This window comes from Onychostoma macrolepis, chromosome 05, assembly GCF_012432095.1.
Source record: "Onychostoma macrolepis isolate SWU-2019 chromosome 05, ASM1243209v1, whole genome shotgun sequence".
Lineage (NCBI taxonomy): Eukaryota > Metazoa > Chordata > Actinopteri > Cypriniformes > Cyprinidae > Onychostoma > Onychostoma macrolepis.
This window is the reverse complement of record NC_081159.1, coordinates 23,228,587-23,249,203: the sequence shown is the minus strand read 5'-3', so window position 1 is coordinate 23,249,203 and position 20,617 is coordinate 23,228,587. Positions and strand designations below refer to the sequence as shown.

The 20,617-nt window shown below is 35.4% G+C and overlaps 1 protein-coding gene across 4 annotated transcripts in view; it reads right to left on the bottom strand.

Annotated features, from left to right (window-relative positions):
* The window catches only part of abca2 (ATP-binding cassette, sub-family A (ABC1), member 2), a 69,214-nt gene that overhangs the window by 34,191 nt on the left and 14,406 nt on the right, over positions 1–20,617 (bottom strand). For all 4 annotated transcript variants that reach the window (XM_058774503.1, XM_058774506.1, XM_058774504.1 and 1 more), the window contains exon 2: positions 6,356–6,449. In XM_058774503.1, the coding sequence (XP_058630486.1) occupies positions 6,356–6,449 (94 nt within the window). The remainder of the gene's footprint in view (positions 1–6,355; positions 6,450–20,617) is intronic.

Here is a 20,617-nt window from a genome sequence, read left to right as displayed (position 1 = left end):
TCAAATATACTTCAGTACATCTTTAGCTGGACTTCAGCACAATTAAAGTGAATTAAGCACAAAATTCCAATTTAATTTCAATTTAGCAGACTTTAAGTATACCAGTTTAGTATACCAACAGTAAAATTACAGGGTATTTTTATAAAGTACATAAATATGTAAATGTATTTGTGTTATACTTAGCATGAAATAAATGTATTTCAAATACATTTTAGTATATATATATATATATATATATATATATTTTTTTTTTTATTTATTTGTTTTTTTTTCACTAGCGTATACACTTTAACAACTTCAGTTTAATTATGACCAATACCAACTTGCTTCCTTTACAATTCTTTAATTGACAAATCATCGACAGCCGATAGTTTGTCCAATGATCACACAGGCTGTGACTTTTGTTCACTTCAGAATTCACTTACTGGAATAGCACTACTTTTCAGATGGCACTTCTCTCATACAACAATCCCTTTCTACGAATTTGCCCTACATTGATCTGCTAATGACTAAATTAGGCCTATAACTGCTGAGATTATTTAATGAAGCCTTAATTAATGAATGGCTCTGTGAGATGTGATCCTCCATTAGAGTATCAATCAATTCAAATTCAGCTTTCGCCTCCCTTCACTTTGGCAGCCCTGCTTGAAATGTAAATACGAGGCAGCTGGCGCTGACGGAGGGATCTAGAAGGTTACTTAATGGTAAGTGCTGACTCTTTTTCCTTCCCTAAGTGTTTTGTCACTGCGGCGTGTGGCCTGTGGAGTTGGCATCCTCAGCCAATGTTGCCCACTCTAAAAAAAGAGAGAGCCTCGCTGCAACATGCCACTCCGCTTCACCCAGACACAGCAGCGTTAGCTAAACATCACTCGCCATCGGCACCTGACGACTCTGCGAAAAACATCGCTCGATTGACGTTAACACTGAGGCATGTTATATTTCTGCTGTTCCAGTGACAGGTTGTCTGCTCACAAGAGGTAGCTGTGTTTATTGCCTCGGTTTCCTAACTCTTATATCTGACATCTGCTCCCGCTCCGCAAACACAGCTGAGGATTAAAAGAGCAAAGATCAGTCAGGGGAAATAACCTGATGGCTCAGTAAGTGGATGAATTCAGTATGTGTGTGTTTATGTGTGTGTGAGTGTCAGACAATTAGAATCAGTTCATTGGTTGAAGAAAGCACAGATGTGTCATAATCAAGACAAGGTGTTTGAATAACGTGCCGTCGTAAGAAAGGTCCTTCGTTCACAGTGGGTTCTGGATTATGTTAGTGTTCACAGAGACATGGGGGCCCAACACCTAAACCTCTTACACCAGGCGTGATGCAATAAAATGGCAAGCGATAAAAGCTATGCTAATCCAAGTGTCTGAAATCAGCTGTCATAACGACTGGTTTCCATTTCTGCAGCATTGTGACTAATGCTTGAAAATGCCCTAGGTGGAGTGAGGTTTTGGATTACATTGTAGAGCCCTGCATTTCGGCCCAGGCCCGATGGGCCCTGACTTTTTTACGTCCCTAGGGCCGGGCTTCGGGCCAATTTTCACGTCATAGTTCAGACGAGGGCCGGGCCTCGGGCCTGTTTTAGTTTTCTCCTTATTTTTATATTTTAGATATCCATCAATGTCTAAGCCAAGTGCTTAGAAAAGCGCTATATAAATGTAAGGAATTATTATTATTATCAATTAGTCATGAAAAAAAGCCGCGCTGGTGGAAACAACACGAGACCGTGCCGCGACTGTGAAGAGCGGCTCTTCGGTGTTTAGTGTCCCGCAGCAGCGATCGCGCCGTCAGTGCAGCTGTTCTGCGTTCAAATACACGCAATAAAGCTTGCTGTAAAGCCCCAGCAAAAGTAATTACCATGAATGTGTCCGAGGGAAATAGTAAGGAGATATTTGAATTACTTACTAATAAACTAGTGTTTTCTGTGTCAGTGTTGCATCAGTGTGGATTCATCTCCTCATTAGACGCGCCTTTAAGAGAGAAGTGCATCTTCACGGATTAGGATTATAATGAATGAGTTTTTGTTTTCGATTTGATTTATTTCGTTAAATAGTAATTTAAAGCTTTCTATAGATATATTTATCATGTCTGTGAGGCATGTATTCGCTGACTTTCGGTTCATTTTTGTGAAGCGCTCCTGTTCAAGACGAGACGACAGAAAGCGTATCGTTTTCTTAAAAGCACGACGTTTTGTTGATATTGTGAGTGCACACAAATAGAAGTAGACCTTTTACAGTTCCGAACGATGTATTACTCTTACCTTTATGAGCAAAAATTACGGCCTATTTTAAGTTGTTTCCATTGAAAAAAAAATGCAATTGATTGCGCTGGTGCCTCCATGTCCTGCGCTTTAGCTTCCGTTCTCCGCACAAACTACCGGATGCAGCGCACATTTATCTAGGTTTAACCTTTAAACATTGTTATATGCTTGAACTGTTTTAGTATATCTATAGATTGTATTTTAGGCAAGTCGTGATGATTTGAGAAGGCTAATTGATCAAACATGCTGATCAGCCTGCCGGTCTGCCGCTGGCTGCTTGGTCGTTACTTTAAGAAAGAAATAACTTGTTTAACGAACTAAAAATGCTCCAAACGTTTTTCAAAATTAACTTAAAAAAAAAAATTTAAAAACGAAAAAAACGAATTTTTTTCACTTTGCCATTACATACAAAACGGAACTATTTTAATAGCTGAAACATGAGCCGTGTTGGGAGAAGGGGGAAAAAAAAGACGGGCTCGGGTCGGACTAGGGCGGGTAATTCTGATAAGCTGTCGGACATGGGCCGGGCTAGGGCCTGAGCATCTCGGGCCAGGGCCGGGCTAGGGCCTAAAATTGAGGCCCGTGCAGGGCTCTAGATTACATCATCATGATATTGTAGAATATTATTACAATTTAACATGTTTTGTTGTTATAATGCTTTATATTTTATTATATTTTAAAACGTTATTTATTTCCTGTAATGGCAAAGCTGAATTTTCAGCAGCCAGTCTTCCATTACTCCAGTCTTCAGTGTCACATGATCCTTCAAAAAATATAAATCTTTTGTAATATTATAAATGTCTTTACTGTCAGTTTTGATCAGTTTAATGAGTCCTTGCTGAATAAAAATATTAATTTATTTTAAAAAGTCTTACTGAACCCAAACTTTTCAACAGTAATATAAAAAAAAAAAAATTAAACATAAAAGGGGCTTGTCTGACTTGATGTGTACTGTATATTGCCATTATTATGTAATGTAAAAAAAAAAAAAAAAAAAAATATATATATATATATATATACATACATACACAGGTGCTGGTCATATAATTAGAATATCATCAAAAAGTTGATTTATTTCACTAATTCCATTCAAAAAGTGAAACTTGTATATTATATTCATTCATTACACACAGACTGATATATTTCAAATGTTTATTTCTTTTAATTTTGATGATTAGAGCTTACAGCTCATGAAAGTCAAAAATCAGTATCTCAAAATATTAGAATATTACTTAAGACCAATACAAAGAAAGGATTTTTAGAAATCTTGGCCAACTGAAAAGTATGAAAATGAAAAGTATGAGCATGTACAGCACTCAATACTTAGTTGGGGCTCCTTTTACCTGAATTACTGCAGCAATGCAGCGTGGCATGGAGTCGATCAGTCTGTGACACTGCTCAGGTGTTATGAGAGCCCAGGTTGCTCTGAAAGTGGCCTTCAGCTCATCTGCATTGTTGGGTCTGGTGTCTCTCATCTTCCTCTTGACAATACATAGATTCTCTATGGGGTTCAGGTCAGGCGGGTTTGCTGGCCAATCAAGCACAGTAACACTATGGTCATTGAACCAGCTTTTGGTACCTTTGGCAGTGTGGGCAGGTGCCAAGTCCTGCTGGAAAATGAAATCAGCATCTTCATAAAGCTTGTCAACAGAAGGAAGCATGAAGTGCTCTAAAATTTCCTGGTAGATGGCTGCGTTGACTGTGGACTTCAGAAAACACAGTGGACCAACACCAGCAGATGACATGGCAGCCCAAATCATCACAGACTGTGGAAACTTCACACTGGACTTCAAGCAACATGGATTCTCCACTCTTCCTTCAGACTCTGGGACCTTGATTTCCAAATGAAATGTAAAATTTACTTTCATCTGAAAAGAGGACTTTGGACCACTGAGCAACAGTCCAGTTCTTTTTCTCCACAGCCCAGGTAAGACGCTTCTGACGCTGTCTCTGGTTCAGAAGTGACTTGGTAGCCCTTTTCCTGAAGACGTCTGAGCGTGGTGACTCTTGATGCATTGACTCCAGCTTCAGTTCTCTCCTTGTGAAGCTCTCACAAGTGTTTGAATCGGCTTTGGTTGACTGTATTCTCAAGCTTGCAGTCATCCCTGTTGCTTGTGCACCTTTTCCTACCCAAATTCTTCCTTCCAGTCAACTTTGCATTTAATATGCTTTGATACAGCACTCTGTAAACAGCCACACCTTCAGTAATGACCTTCTGTGACTTACCCTCTTTGTGGAGGATGTCAATGTTCGTCTTCTGGATCATTGCCAAGTCAGCAGTCTTCCCCATTATTGTGGTTTCAAAGAACAAGAGATACCCAGAATTTATACTGTAGGGATGGTCATTTATTCAAACTCAAATGTAAATATTCTAATATTTTGAGATACTGATTTTTGACTTTCATGAGCTGTAAGCTCTAATCATCAAAATTAAAAGAAATAAACATTTGAAATATATCAGTCTGTGTGTAATGAATGAGTATAATATACAAGTTTCACTTTTTGAATGGAATTAGTGAAATAAATCAACTTTTTGATGATATTCTAATTATATGACCAGCACCTGTATATGTAAAACTGGTCTTTAATGATAATAACAAGTTACATGCATTTATGTCAAGAAAGGGATGGTTTATGTCAATATTGTCTAAAACTCCAATGTAGGGCATTTCCAAACCTTTCGTGGCCACAGTATATTTAAAGTCAAACATGGATGGGTCTTCAGTGTGGACGTGCTATGATATTTCATATCGCTGGAATCTTGATGCATCACACCTGGTTATGTCACAATGTTATTATTACTTATTTATTTTTAATACATCATATGCATGTGTATATGTTGACATATGGGCAGGCTCCAGTCATTTGTGCCCTTCTACCATTAGATTGATGCATGAGACAGCTGATATGACAAATACAAAATATCAGCACAATAAACACATTAAGAGTCCATGAAAAAAACACACACAATTACAGGACACACAGTGAAATGATCCCACATACTCAAAAGAGTTAAGAATTCAGCCATACACACACACACACACACAAAAAACAAAAACATTTTGACTTACACACTGGTCCAGCATGCAGTTAACATGCACGGTGAGGAAAAAATAAAGAATGAAAGACAGAGGTAGAGAGAGAGAGAGAGAGATACAAAAGTATTGAGGACAGACGACAGAAAGAAGCAAAAATAAAAGAAAACATGGTGTGATTTCAGCATTGAAAATAACAGACATTGTGATGACATACAAATGAGGATGTTCTGTGAAAGAAAAAAATACTACATGGCTAAAGCTCTGTCTAACAGCCAAAAATCTTTGCAATCAATGACAGATTGGCAAAGTTGTATGAAGCAACCACAGAGGAAAAAAATTAATAAATTATCATAGTATAATGAACCACAAACAACACTTTTTGAGCAATAGTTTGTCCAAAAAATTTAAAATTCTGTCATCATTTAACAATCACCTTCATATCATTCAAAACCTGTATGAATTTCTTGTCTTCAATGGAACACAAAAAGTGATGTTAGGCAAAATGCTTTGCTTTTTCCATACAACGAAAACTTGGCAAACCAGCGATTTGAATGTACACAAAAGAGAAATATATTTAAGATCCAGAATAAGAATTAAGGACTGTTTCCCACACAAATATATCTTACGGCTTCAGAATGATAATTGGATATGATCTCTACAGTATACACACACACACACACACACACACACACACATACAGTATACATATGGCATTGTATAGAAAATCAGGACATTCTGTATTGTAATTCCTTTGGTGTTCTGCAGAGGAAAGGAACCCAGACAGGTTTGAAACGACCTGAGAGTGTGTAAATGATGAAAGAATTATTAATTTTTGAGTGAACTGTCTCTTTAATTACTGATAAAGGGCCTAGTCTAACTAATTCAGACACATTTACACTATTGTATTGCGTATGTGAACTTCATAAAAACCCCAGGTGACAACAGAAGTGATCTGACCACTGGAGGGTGAGAGTGAGCTGGGTTGGGGTAAGAATCACCTTACACTTCCTTCATCTCCTACTCTATCCTTCTCTCTCTGTGCTGTCACTTAACTTACCTTCTTTCACAGGAATGGCCGGCTTCTTCTGCCGCAAGCCCAGGAGTATGAAGAAGAGCACCAGAGGGATAAATATCTCAAATGCAAGAACCCACTGCAGAGATAAAAATACAGAGAAACAGGTTATGAAAGCGACACAAGCCAATGTGGCTGCTGGTGGTTACATACATATATCATTGTTGATTCACTACAGTTGGTGTGAACCTCTTTGAACATCTGAAATGTCACACACTAAAGATGTTTTCAACAGTTATAATAATTATAAAAAAAACAATTCTTATGCACCAAGTCAGCATATTAAAAAGATTTCTAAAGGATCATGTGACACCGAAGACTGAAGTAATTTATTTTTGATACAGCATTGGTGATTTGTGAGCATAAGAGATGTATAAATATAGGTAGTAAACATAAAAATACATCAAATTCTTTCATAATGGCGCCAGTGAAAATGATGGCTAGCTCAAGTGAATAAGAAGGCAAAACAAATCTCATTGTTGAGGGCTTGAGGCCTGCCAACCGATTGAGTCCAATGTCAGAGATTGATCCAGTATATACAGACTGGCCAATTGAAGAGTTTGCTTAACATGCAATATTTGATAGTGGGTTGGCCAACAGACCTGCTAGCGCTTCCAAACAGCCCGTTCCAACAATTATTAAAAGAGGTGGAAGAGAAATGAAAGATATCACATACACGTACGAACACACACGAACACACACACACACTCCACAGCAGGTGGTTGGAAAGAGATGTCAAATGCTTACAGGCACATTGTTTGAAGTGTGCAAAGTACAGCAGAAAGCTGCATCTTCCAACATTTACCTCTGCATTATTTCCACTACTTCCTTATTTGCACTCTCTCTCTGTCTCTCTCTCTTTCTCTCTCTCTGCAGGAGGCTCTTTTTGAACAAATCTGAGTTGAAGTTACTGAGAAATAAGCTGTTGGTTGAAGTGTAGACTGTGATGAGGAACTCACAGGCTTATAGCCAAGAATACTATTTATAGCTGAACTGAGATCAGCCTCTTATTCTTCCTCCCTCTACGAATGCGTGCGGCTGCCATCTGTACTTGACTGTGAGAGGCTGATCTCCGATCAGTATCTAAGGGCATCCTGTCCCGACCACAATGTGACCCCACATCCCGTCTCTGTTGACAAGTGACAAGTGAAGGTGCAGAGGTTTTTCTCTCGCTGTTACACATTCTCCCCATCTCTGCCATTTCTGAAGGTCACAACAAACAAGAAGCTCCTTTTACATGCATCTCTCACAATACACAAAGCCGCATCTGACACGACACACAAAGCTTTGCTTACGAGACCCTCGGCGCTGAGCACGGGGGGTGTAAACACCAGCCAAAGACTGCTTGTTTCTTTTTTGAAAGTCCTGTGGCTTATTTAAGCTTTAAAGGGGCAAAGAAAAACATTGCTTCGCTCACAGTCAGTTTTAAACTGTAATTTGTATGTTGGAGGCTGTTCATCTATTATTTATGGAGCTATTGTGTCTGCCTATGAGCACGGCTCTTATACTCAAGTGAAGTCAAGTCTATTTGTATAGTGCTTTTTTTACAGTACACATTGTTTCAAAGCAGCTCTACAGATTGGATTACTTTATTGTGATGATATATATCTTTACCGTGACCCATCTCATAGTACAAGATTTTGGTCATTCATCACCCACCGTTCTTCTAGAAAGTTATTACATCATTTAAAAGTGGAAGACAGACGGGGCATGCAAACAATCAATCATTGAGTTACGACGATATTTTGGCACAGGTTGCTATTGTAGTCGTTGGACAGCGTATGGCAAGCCGTTTTAACTTTTATTCATTCTCAGGATATGACTTCTTGATATCAACAATTCAATTTTCACTAGTTAAAATGTTAATTCTAGATATCAGGAATTAGATTTCCACTAGTAACAATGGCTATTTTTGATATCAGCAATTGCATTTCCACTAGTAACAATGTTAATTCTTGATATCAACAATTACATTTTCACTAGTTAAAATGCTAATTCTTGATATCAAGAATTAAATTGTTGATATCAAGAATTAAATTGTTGATATCTGAAATTGTATTTTCACTAGTTAAATGTCACCATAGGCTGCCATTCAAAATCAATTGTTGATATCAAGAATTAATTTCTTACTAGTAACAATTTAATTCTTGATATCAGAAATACAATTCTTACTAGTAAAAATGTCTATTCTTGATATCAAGAATTTAATTGTTGATATCAACAATTTAATTTCTGATATCAACAATTTAATTCTTGATATCAAGAATTGGGAGGGTAATTTTTGATATCAAGAATTTAATTGTTGATATCAAGAATAGACATTTTTACTAGTAAGAATTGTATTTCTGATATGTGCATTTAGAATTGTAACTAGTAAGAAATGCGTTTTTGATATCTGTAATAGTTTTGTCGCCCTTTTAACATTTAAACATATGTATTGCTGATATCAACAATTGAATTGTTGATATCAAGAATTAAATTGTTGATATCAGCAATTGAATTGTTAATATCAACAATTTAATTCTTGATATCAACAATTCAGTTGTTGATATCAGGAATTAATTGTTGATATCAGGAATTAATTGTTGATATCAGGAATTAAATTGTTGATATCAGGAATTAAATTGTTGATATCAAGAATTAAATTGTTGATATCAGCAATTGAATTGTTGATATCAACAATTCAATTCTTGATATCAACAATTCAATTCTTGATATCAACAATTCAATTCTTGATATCAACAATTCCTTTTGGATATGTGCATAGTAATGAATTCCTTTTGGATATGTGCATAATTTAATGACGAGTGCCGCCTTTATAAATGTTTATGGTGGATAGACGACAACGTACAGAGCCCAAAAGAGAACGGCACATTCGATTGCCCTCTCATGAAAATAAAACGTTCCTGTAGGCTATTTTTAATAATTATTTTGTTTTTATTTAAACTTTCTAAACGCTATCAGCTTCAGTGGCGCAGGCAGTAAAGCGTGAGACCGCATGTTTTTGACGCGATAAACCCGGGTTCGATTCCGCCTTCTGCCGACCTCGTTGTACTCTCTTTTTTACATCCCGTGTCACATCGGAAAGGCATTTATTTTCAATAAAAATTAAGCAAATATTCGAAAACTGGAATAACGTGTGGTTATATAGGGTTAGTTGTAGGGGCGGCATCCAGTTAATACTGACACAATCTGTATTGTTAAAAGCGCTATATAAATAAAGTTGACTTGACTTTATTTAAATACTGTTTTATAATGTAGCCAACTACAATACTGAGGTGCAGATATCGCCCACTATTTGCAATAAGTAGTATAAACAGCATCAAACTACTATTATTGCAAGAAAATATTACAATTATTAAATAGTGTAAATATAATCTATTGGTAAGAAAATATGCTATTTTCACTTACTGTAAATAGAATTCGATGTATTCACTGTTTTCAAATAGCCGAAATCAAATTCTAAACTATCAGCCATTTCAACTGGAAGATGAAGGCTGTGATATTAATTTCATCCACTAGAGGGAGCCACAGGATAAGGAATCATCCATAATAATAATAATAATAATAATGATAATAAGCAATGAACCAGATGGGCAAGATCAGTGGCGCCTGCAGGAGTACGGCTGTATGCACTGTGCGTACCGTGAGCGCTCAGACTGACCTGAGATTTCCCCCGCAAACATTTCAGCAGTAAATTATAGGCCCGTGTGTCCCGTATTTCTGTCGACTGAACCAGCCATGCCATTAATAATGAATGTATCAGACTTTTGCATGCCAAAGTCAATTTCTGCTAAACATTACGTCAAATAGAAAGAGAAAATCGTGCTCATAAGACTTCAACAATTTGTAGCCTATTTCACAAAGGGGAATACAACGAATTCATGACAATGTTTTACATTCAAGCTACCCATAAAATTTAAAGTGAAAAGTTCTTTAAAATCATCTGGAATGCAATAAAGTATTTTTAAAGCCGTTTTTAAAGCATTTGCTGCATGGATTAAAAAAAAAAATAGGCTAATAAATACTTCACATATCAGACAAAATTGCGTTGCAGAAAATCCTTTAAAGTTTAAGGAATTCAGAGCAGAGCAACATAAAAATCAGAAAAAAAGTATAATCGGGCCTGTTTTAGGCTTTTCCTTATTTTTATATTTTATAAGGTGATGAAAAATGACTCGCCATCTCCTCATTGGACGTGCCTTTAGAGAGAAATGCATCTTTACGAATTACATAATGAAAGAGTTTTGTTTGAATTATTTAGTTTTAAAGTAGTAATTTAAATCTTTCTATAGATATATTTCATGAGTTCACCCTTACATATAATAAACTGAGTAACGGTTATGCGTATTTGGCTTGCTGTCCGCAGGGTACTCCCCCTGTACGGGTAGAGGGGTCCGAGCTCTGCATTTAGCCCGGACCCAGAGCAAAAATTACGGCGTAGGCCTATAGGGGATTTAAGTTTCCACTATCAATAAAAAATGCAAGTGACCTCTCTGGCGCCTCCATGTCCTGCAAAGTGCGCTTCAGCTTCCACTCTTCACACAAACAATGAGATATGCACCTAGCGCACATTTATATAGTTCAAACATTTAAACTAACATTGTGATATGCTTGAACTGTTTATTTCTATAGATTTTATTTTAGGCAAGTCCTGATGATTTGAGAAGGCTATGATCAGCTTACTGTGCCGCTGGCCGCTTAGTCGTTACTTCAACAACAACAACAAAAAACTTACATTTAACAAACAAAAAGTGCTCCAAAAGTTTTTAGAAATTAAAATATAAATTTATTTATATTTTAATATAAATATTAAAAATAATATATATGAAAAATAATACAAGTATTAGGACATTACAGTGTGTATCACGTTTGGTCCCAATGGTCAAGAAAATCCGAGCCGAATTGGGCAGAGAGTGCAAATATGTCGGGTCATCAAACGTGTCGGTGTTATAATACATCAAAATGTACATTAAAAAAAAAATGTAATAAAAAAATAAATTCTGCACCCGCCTTTACACAAAGAGAAACACCGGCACGAATCTGGGCACGCAATACGACTCGTTCAATTGGCCTAAATACAACGATATTTAAAAAATAAATAAATAAATTCCAGCAAAACGTTAAAACTTTGTATGACGCAGTATTATGTTTTATTTTTCATTTTGGTTGTATTTTTTATTTGATGTATTAGAAGAAAGTGTAATGAAACCAAAAATAAATATATGAAAAAACTACATTTTTCCAAGGACTTGGTGGCCAATAAAAATAAAAAGGATAAAATTTAATTTTTTTTAAACAATTAACAAAAAAATAAATAAATAAATCCAGCAGTAATTTCATGTTTCATTGACAAAACAAATAAATAAAGGAGCCGTTTCTGCTGGACGTTCTTCCGCCATCTTTGGCCAGTGCTGACGTAAGGATTATGGGAAAACCAGAACTCATTAATATTCATTAACTCATTACCATAGCTATTCTTACTAGTAAAAATGGCATTTCTTGATATCTGTAAATGTATTTTTACTAGTTAAAATGTTATTTAAGATATCAGTAATTATATTTTCACTAGTTGCAAGGGCAATTTCAGATATCAACTGGCTTTGTTGATATCAAGAATTAAATAGTTGATATCAAGAATTAAATTGTTGATATCAACAATTAAATTCTTGATATCAACAATTTAATTGTCACTAGTGACAATGTTCATTTTTGATATCTGAAAATGTATTTCTGATATCAACAATTGGGAGGATATCAACAATTTAATTCTTGATATCAACAATTTAATTCTTGATATCAGAAATGAACATTGTCACTAGTGACAATTAAATTCTTGATATCAAGAACTAAATTGTTGATATCAAGAACTAAATTGTTGATATCAAGAATTTAATTGTTGATATCAAGAATAGACATTTTTACTAGTAAGAATTGTATTTCTGATATGTGAAATTGGAATTTCAACTAGTAAGAAGTTAATTCTTGATATCAACAATTGATTTTGAATGGCAGCCTATGGTGACATTTAACTAGTGAAAATTGAATTGTTGATATCAAGAATTAACATTGTTACTAGTGGAAATGTAATTGCTGATATCAAAAATAGCCATTGTTACTAGTGGAAATCTAATTCCTGATATCAAGAATTAACATTTTAACTAGTGAAAATTTAATTGTTGATATCAAGAAGTCATATCCTGAGAATGAATAAAAGTTAAAACGGCTTGCCATAGACAGCGTCATATCATAGGAGTAGATCATCTGGCTGGGTGAAGCTGGATCTAGAAGGCCCTGGAACCAAAATTATGTGACCTTTATGACTGTGATGGATTGTAATGGTGGAGAAACCATAAATGTCTTTTGTTTGTCTAATGTACAGTAAATATGCAACAACAGTTAAGGATTACACTACACTACACAGATTTTTGCACCGATTTAGAGTCTGGAGAAGTTGACGCACCAAAAGTCAGAGCCAGTCTGCAGATTTGAGTTGACAGATTTAATAGAAAATCACAGTGTATGATTGTCACAGTCTCTGATTTTTTAGCTTCAGACTATTGCCGCTTTTCTGTTGTCAGATTGAACAGTGGAATATCCAACGGTTTGATTCCTAGCTATTGCAAAAACTTATTTTGTACTTAATGCACTGAAGTCCAACTAAAGATATACTGATTGTGTACTTTTGAAAGTATATTTGATTGTGCCAAAGTGGAACTATTGCAAGTATACTTCAGGTACACTTTAAATATCTCACATTTAAAGACCGATATTATTAAAAAATCATACAATCCTCATCAATAGCGACATTAAAACACATTTTAGGCTTAATATTAAGAAATGTGCATTGTGCACAAGTAGTACTCCAAATAAAGTTGAATTATAATTTTTATATCAGTTAGTCTCGAGCGATATGTCAGTAAATATGTTAATAGATTTGAACTCTACTTAGTATGAAATAAATGTATTTTAATGTAATTTACTCATGTCACAAACCTGAATTTTCAGCAGCCATTACGCCAGTCTTCAGTGTAATACGAAAACAGTGAAAACAGTTGTGCTATTTTATGTTTTTGTGGAAACAATTTTTGTTTTTCAGGATTCCTTGATAAACAGAAAATTCAAATGAACAGCATTTATTTTATCTTATACTGTAATTTTATTGTGTCATTGCTGCATAAAATTATTATATAACACAAACACATATAGGCTCGCTCTCTCTCTCACACACACACACACACACCAGTGCAATAACATTTCCCAACCTAACCCAGACACCATTATGCACTAGAATAGTCTAGTTAGTGTCTTTCAGCTGTCCACTCTTTATGCTTTATCTGCTAAAACACACTTTCCATTCACCAAATGACTGAATTACATCTTTGTGCCACTGTCCACCGAGCACAGCATCCATCACCAACCAAAAGGCAAATAATGCGAGCTGAAACACTTATCCTCCAATAACAATGCATGCTGAGAGATATGAGGATTTCTGTCAAGTAAATTTGAGATAATGGAATTGCTTTTACTGCAAGAACTGGTGAACGGCTCATATAAACCTCCATATACACCTCTGAAAAATCGGTCTTCTCTTTTCTCTGCCCGTCTCTCCCCAGACAGCTCATATGAACGGAGCCTGCATAATCAGATAAAACTCACATGCACAAAACATCATTTAACATTCATAATTACATTCTAACCAACGAATGCAAACAGGCCCCACAGTCGCCTGGGATCGAGACACCGAGCGCTGTTTGCGTTTGTGTGAGCTGTGTTTTGGTACGGGTATGTTTTGTAATTACTATATTGTGCGTGATCAAAAAGTCTGTGTTTCTCAGTGATTTTTCCACTGGTACGAGCACATTTATTGCTTAAAACGGCAGCAATAGCACCAATGTCCAATAAAATGAATTACATTTATTATTGGAATGATTACTGATGCAGTACATAATGCAGTAGTCAATCGCTTTAGCAACACTTTTTATGGTTCATCCAATCAGAATTTAGATTCCATTCCTGTTTTTATATCTGTACCTGATTGTAAGTGCAAGACTTGGACGTTAGGACTATGTAAAGCTGCTTGGCAAGACAAATGCAACGGTTAAAAGCCCAATACAAATAAATCTACACTAAACTAAAATGAGTAAGGTGTATTAATGGCAAGTGTGTTGAAGGTGCTTCATCTAAAAGGTGTAATGCAGTTACTCGTTCCTAGACTCTAGCATAGCACTCCAGGCAGCCGGGGCTTGAAGAATGGACTTGTGGTCATTCACACTGGATTGATTACCCATCTTCCCCTCTGTTAATACCCAGCAGCTCCAAGCTATAGACATATTTCTCCAGAGACTCACCGGGACATTGCTGCATTTCCATCCCATCAGGTTATACAGAAACAATTCCATCCAGACAACAACAAAGGACAAGGGACCTTGATAGAACATGCCATGCTTTGTTTTCATATGAACAACTCAACTAGACGATATACGGATATAATATTTCAGGCGCTGAGACCAGATCATTAAAGTTTATCTGAAAATGAAACCCATTTCACCAACAAAGAAAGCTGAATAAATACTGGTGGATTTGTTCAAACCTCAATACAACAGCACATTCAAAAGTGATTAACAAATGCATTAAGAACTAAAAGCTCTAAAGTTGAAATGGTTCTAACTTATTGCTCATGTAACTTGCATTTTTAATTACTAACAATGAGTTTTGTGCATTTCACAATGCAGCTCCTTTGCAAAACTATCTCTGAAATTAGACACACCCAACCTTTGCACCAATGAATTTACATGATTTTTCCATTTGTTTGTGATTACTGGATAAGGATTTAAAAAACACTTTATACATTTTATGTGCAGGATTGCGTGGAATTTCCATTTGTATGCCAGCTACAAATCCTTGGAATTAATGGTTTTAAAAGATTATGCTTAATATAAAAATGTCTCTAATAAATCTCTCCTAAAATGTTCTGAGGTTTGAAAGCCGTTACACTCAATAGACTGATGTTATCACCCTACCTAGCGCAATAAAATATTTTAAAGCAGACTGAAAAAAGTGTGAAAAAGTACAATAAAATAATATTCACTAGGGATGCATGGCCATATCAGTTATTGGCTAATATCAGAGATTTTTTATTTATTTAGTAATGATGTTGAATAAATATAGATATTGGGTATTAATTGCACATGCTAATTTCCACTATTTTTACATTCAGATTACCTTCACATAACATTTGCTTAATTTACTATTTAAAACTATTTACTGGTGAATGTAATCACTGCCAAATTAATTTTTCATATTGTACATTACAATGTTGTGATGCTTAATTTGCTTCGTAGCATTTAAAATGACTGGTTTTAGTTTTGGGTGATTTATTTTTAATTAATTTGTCAAAAAAGTAAACTATATTATCACTCAGTGATATATTAAAAGTAGGATATATCCGACTTTACCTGCATACAGTACATAAAGTATACTCATGTAAAGCAATATAGGAAATGTTTTTATTTCATTGCAAAATGTAACTATATCACCCAGCTCTTTATATAAAGTTGGATATATAAATATGTTTAACTTTATCCACATACATTCAGTATACTTGAATTGGGCTGCTTTGAAACATGGGTATTGCCCAAAGCACTATATAAATACATTTGACAAATTATTTAGACAAAAACAGCACAGAATTTTAACATTGCCATTTATTGGTATGGCCTAGATTTGTAATATTGGTGTATCTCTAATATTAATGTTATCCATGAAGTCAGACAGACCCTGGGAGAGTGAGTGATGTACTGAGCGGTTTTTCTCAAGGTTGATCCTCTTGACCCTGTGATCCTGCTCACCTCTCACACAGCAATACTGAAGGTATCACTCTCAAAAGACTCTGTTCTTCATCTACTATGACGTTAGTCTCTATTCAGAGATCCTGTTTCTGTTACTCACAAAGGCAGAACTGTGCTTCTCCTGCCCTTATTGAGCTGGAAGAGTTTCTGAGGAAAATTTGTTACTGCTAATTTGGACAGACCCGCTTAGAATTGGTTAATCTAACAAAACTTTAAATCCTACAGATAAGTGGAAATAAAATGTACAAATAAAACATAAATTATACAGTATGTTAGAGTCACACACTGTATATGTGAAAATGCACTGGCCCTGTGTCTAGAGACCAGTTACACAGATGGCAGCATTACAGAAAACTGCTCACCTAATTTAAAGGTTAATTAACCTCAGTGTTCTTTCAGTTGCTAATTCATCTCAATGTAATGACTGAGCAGAGAGTCATTACAGATGAACCCATTAACTATACAAAGCTTCTGAAAACAGGAGTCAGAAAAGAGGTGGAATGAGACAACACATTTACATGCGGGGGTTTAAAATTGTATGTAGTCTTCCCTTTCTGTGGGATCACTGTGCATGTGAATTAAACAGAGTGGGAGTGAACATGATTTAAGAAGAAGGAGACTGAGAGAGAGAGAGAAGAGGAAGAAGGGTTAAGTACAGGTCAGTGGTGGGTGGCGTCTTTTATATTTGTTGACTAGCTTTATAACAGCTTTCCGTCTGTCAGCACGGCTATAAAACAAGATAATACATCATAATGCAAATAACTGTTTAATGAACAACCAAGATGTACAGTAAAGAATGAATTGAAATATGAATGTTGTACGCTCCAATTTCCTGTGCATCTTGTCTGGAGGGATCTGCACGCACATATTCTATATAGATAAACTAAAGTCACTACACCCAGTAATATTTAGCATTATATTTCTACAGGGATATGAAGGACAAGACATAACTAATAAAATCACTTTTAATAATTTTATAAATAAAGAGATGAGTTAATAATTTTCTGAAGTAATAACTAAATTGGCTGGATCAGTGACAATTGTTTTTTCTAGAGCTGTTTTATAGCTGAATCCTATTAGTTTCACAATTATTAACTCTGCACCATCAACGCTGTTATTGAACTGAACTGAATCAACACTGAACTGACCTGGGCTGAATAACAACACTATTGTTTTCTGTTGAGCTGCTTATAGCTGAATTAATCTTGCTGCATAATTTGATGAACTTTGCACCATTAAACTGAACTGACTTAAGATGAACATAGATACTATTATTTACTGTATGGCTGCTTTATAGGTGGTGTAAATGTCCAGAGAGAGACGGTAAATTTAAAAAAGGCTGCAATCAATGAAATAAAACTTAAAATAAACTTGTACCAGCAAATCAAAGTCTGCCACCTACAAAATGCAGGACTTCAATATGCAAGATACATGTGACAATAAAACCATTAAACAGGAAATTAGACCACAAAAACATAACTTTCATAATTCAAATTTAAATAAACAGCCTGTTTCTGAAAAAGATGTTTGAAACAGAAGGAACAAGAGTGTGTGCTAATTGGGAATAAAGAAAAGCAAAAGGTTTGTCAGCACTTATATTTCTAACATAACTAATTTTTCATTAGCATGAACATAGCTTGTCTGTTTTCAATATAGTGTATAACAGCTTATTTCAGAAACAATACATTTTTCCAAGAAGTAATGGTATAGTGAGACACAAATGCTGCATTGCTGGTCATTACATCACACTGTATGTAGTAAAAATGAACTGAGGCAATAATTTAACACACTCTGGGAAATCCAGCTCATTTTAGCAAACTGGTTCATTGGGACTGTTCATTTCAATAAACCAGTTTAAAAAGCCAATTCACTGATTCATTCTAGTGGCTCCAAATCCCCACACTGCATTCTTTACAACACTGCCCTCTTAAAGAGATAGTTCACCCAAAAATTACAACTCTGCCATCATTTACTCCCAAATGTTGTTCCAAAACTTCATGACAAAAAAAGATATTTTAAGAAATGCCACACTGTTTTGTGTATGGGTGTCCATACAATAAAAGTCAAGGGTAACAAACTGTTCGGTTACAAATATTGTTCAAAGTATCTGCAGAAGAACGTCATACATGTTAGAAATGATTTTCATTTTTGGTCGAACTATCCCTTTAACTATCTTTAATGTAGTTCACTACGTCTAAAGGAACGTGTTGAGTTAAACTATTTTTTACTTCAGTACTTTGAATAATAAGTAGCTTAGTGTCTTAGCAAGCTACAGTTTCAAAGTAGTTTCCCCAACACTGGTAAGCACTGTACACAAAGACATAGTAAGAAGAGGGAATCTCAGTGGAATCTCTGCCCATCTCTCCACCACAGATCTCTTTCGTTTCCTCATCCTTATTCTGTCACAATTTTTCTGTACAAGCAATTCTCAGTTCTTTTCTTTCTCCTTCTCCAATTCAAGGCCTCATTTCTGTGTAAAACAAAAGCCTGTCCTAGTCTCTCCCACACAGCATTCTTGAGATTGCAGACCGCTTCGGTCTCTCGTTGTCCCTAATCACATTCCTTCCCTTTCTCCATCCTTCAACGCCACTGAGGGAGAGAGATAATCCCTCTATCAGGCAGAATTTAAGATCGCCTCATGTAGAATAGGAGTCTCTTGGAGGGCAGAAGAGTTTCAAAAACTCCTTTCCCTTTAGTAAATGGAGTAGTTAGCATTTTTATGCTAACGGCTCTACGCCTCACAGAGCGTAGGCTGCACTGTAATAATGAGTGCAATCGTACAATCTGTCTTCACAGGATTCAATCACAATGAGAACAGGATTTCGGACGTGAGAGCAATTCACCATATCTTATTTCCATTTTGAAACAAGTAAAGGTCAAAAGCAAAAGTAAAGAAAGATTCTAACAATACTTTGTTGAAACCAAGTTTTAACTTCCGATTTTGATTCTGTATTGCTCCGTGTAGGATTCATTTCTTAAATACTAAAACCTCAATAGAATGACCTAGTATCTACTCACAAAAATTAAAAATGTTCAGGACATCTCTGTAGGCTGCTGACAGCAGAAGACAGATCTAACTATCATTCTTGGCCCATGGGAAGTCAACCGCATTGTTCCGGTTTGTGTCTATAACCTCTGTGCTGTTGACACATTAGTCCCTCTAGGCTGTTTCCCACTCTGTAAGCGCATGAAGGATACAGCAGTGAAGACAGCAGCTGTCATAGGCACAAATTAGACCTCATGCAACAGAAAGGTAAGCCTAATTAGAGGATTATCTCACTTTATGCAGCATCATTTATTTGAATGGTGGCATATGAGAAACAACTGACCTGGAATACCAGAATAGAGCACAACAGTCAGGTTTCGGAAGTAAAAATCTCCCTCATTTTGTCATTAGAGAAACTGTTGACAATGAACCTCTCAATATGAACCTACCATGAGCTTTGAGAGTAAAGAAGACTGGGTGATTTCAACATCATTCTTTAAAAAAGCAAGTTTATATTGCCAAATTCCTGATGAAGAACTACACTACCCACAATCATAAAGTTGCTGTTAACATAGAAACTTGCCAAAAGAGTTCAGAAGCAAGCTCACAACCCCGTGAACTGCAAATGACAATCTAATTTAATCGGCCTATTTGTTTGTACACATACTCTTAAAAAGCTTGAGGTCAGTGTTTTTTGTTTTGTTTTTAAGGTTGTATTAAATTGTTTAAAAGTGACAGTAAAGACATTAATAATGTTACACAGAAAAAAACTAAAAAACTTCCATTTAAATAAACGCTGTTCTATTGAACTTTCTATTTATCAAAGAATCCTAAATAAAGCATTACAGTTTCCACAAAAATATTAAGCATATGATAATTATAATAAATAGTGTTGTCACGGTACCAAAATTTCAGTATTCGGTACCACATGCTAATTAAAAAACACACTATTTTTAATAATAGCGTCAAACAAAAATAAAATGTACAAAAATCAATGCCATTCTTTATACTTATTTAAATTGTTTCAAGTTTTTCCGCAAGTAATACAAGTATGAAAAACAGTAAACAGTAAAGTTTCACCCAAATTTAATTTGTCTTTTAATTAATGAAATTTAAAGACATTTTATTTTTTTTTGGTAAATAAAGGGGATATATTAAAATAAAAATATGAAAGAAATATTGTGTGATTATTTATTTTGTCGGGTTGAATACCTTTAAATTTCTGTGTGTAGCTATATGATATGATGCTGGTTTTACTCAATGAAACGGTAATGACCTACTTTTGATTAATTCATCCAAACTTTGACAAATTCCATGCTAAACTGTAAATTTCGTTTTTATAACTGGATTCCGAGATTTCTGCATCGTGGAAATCATAGGGCCGCACGCATTCAAGAACCGGGTTGACCG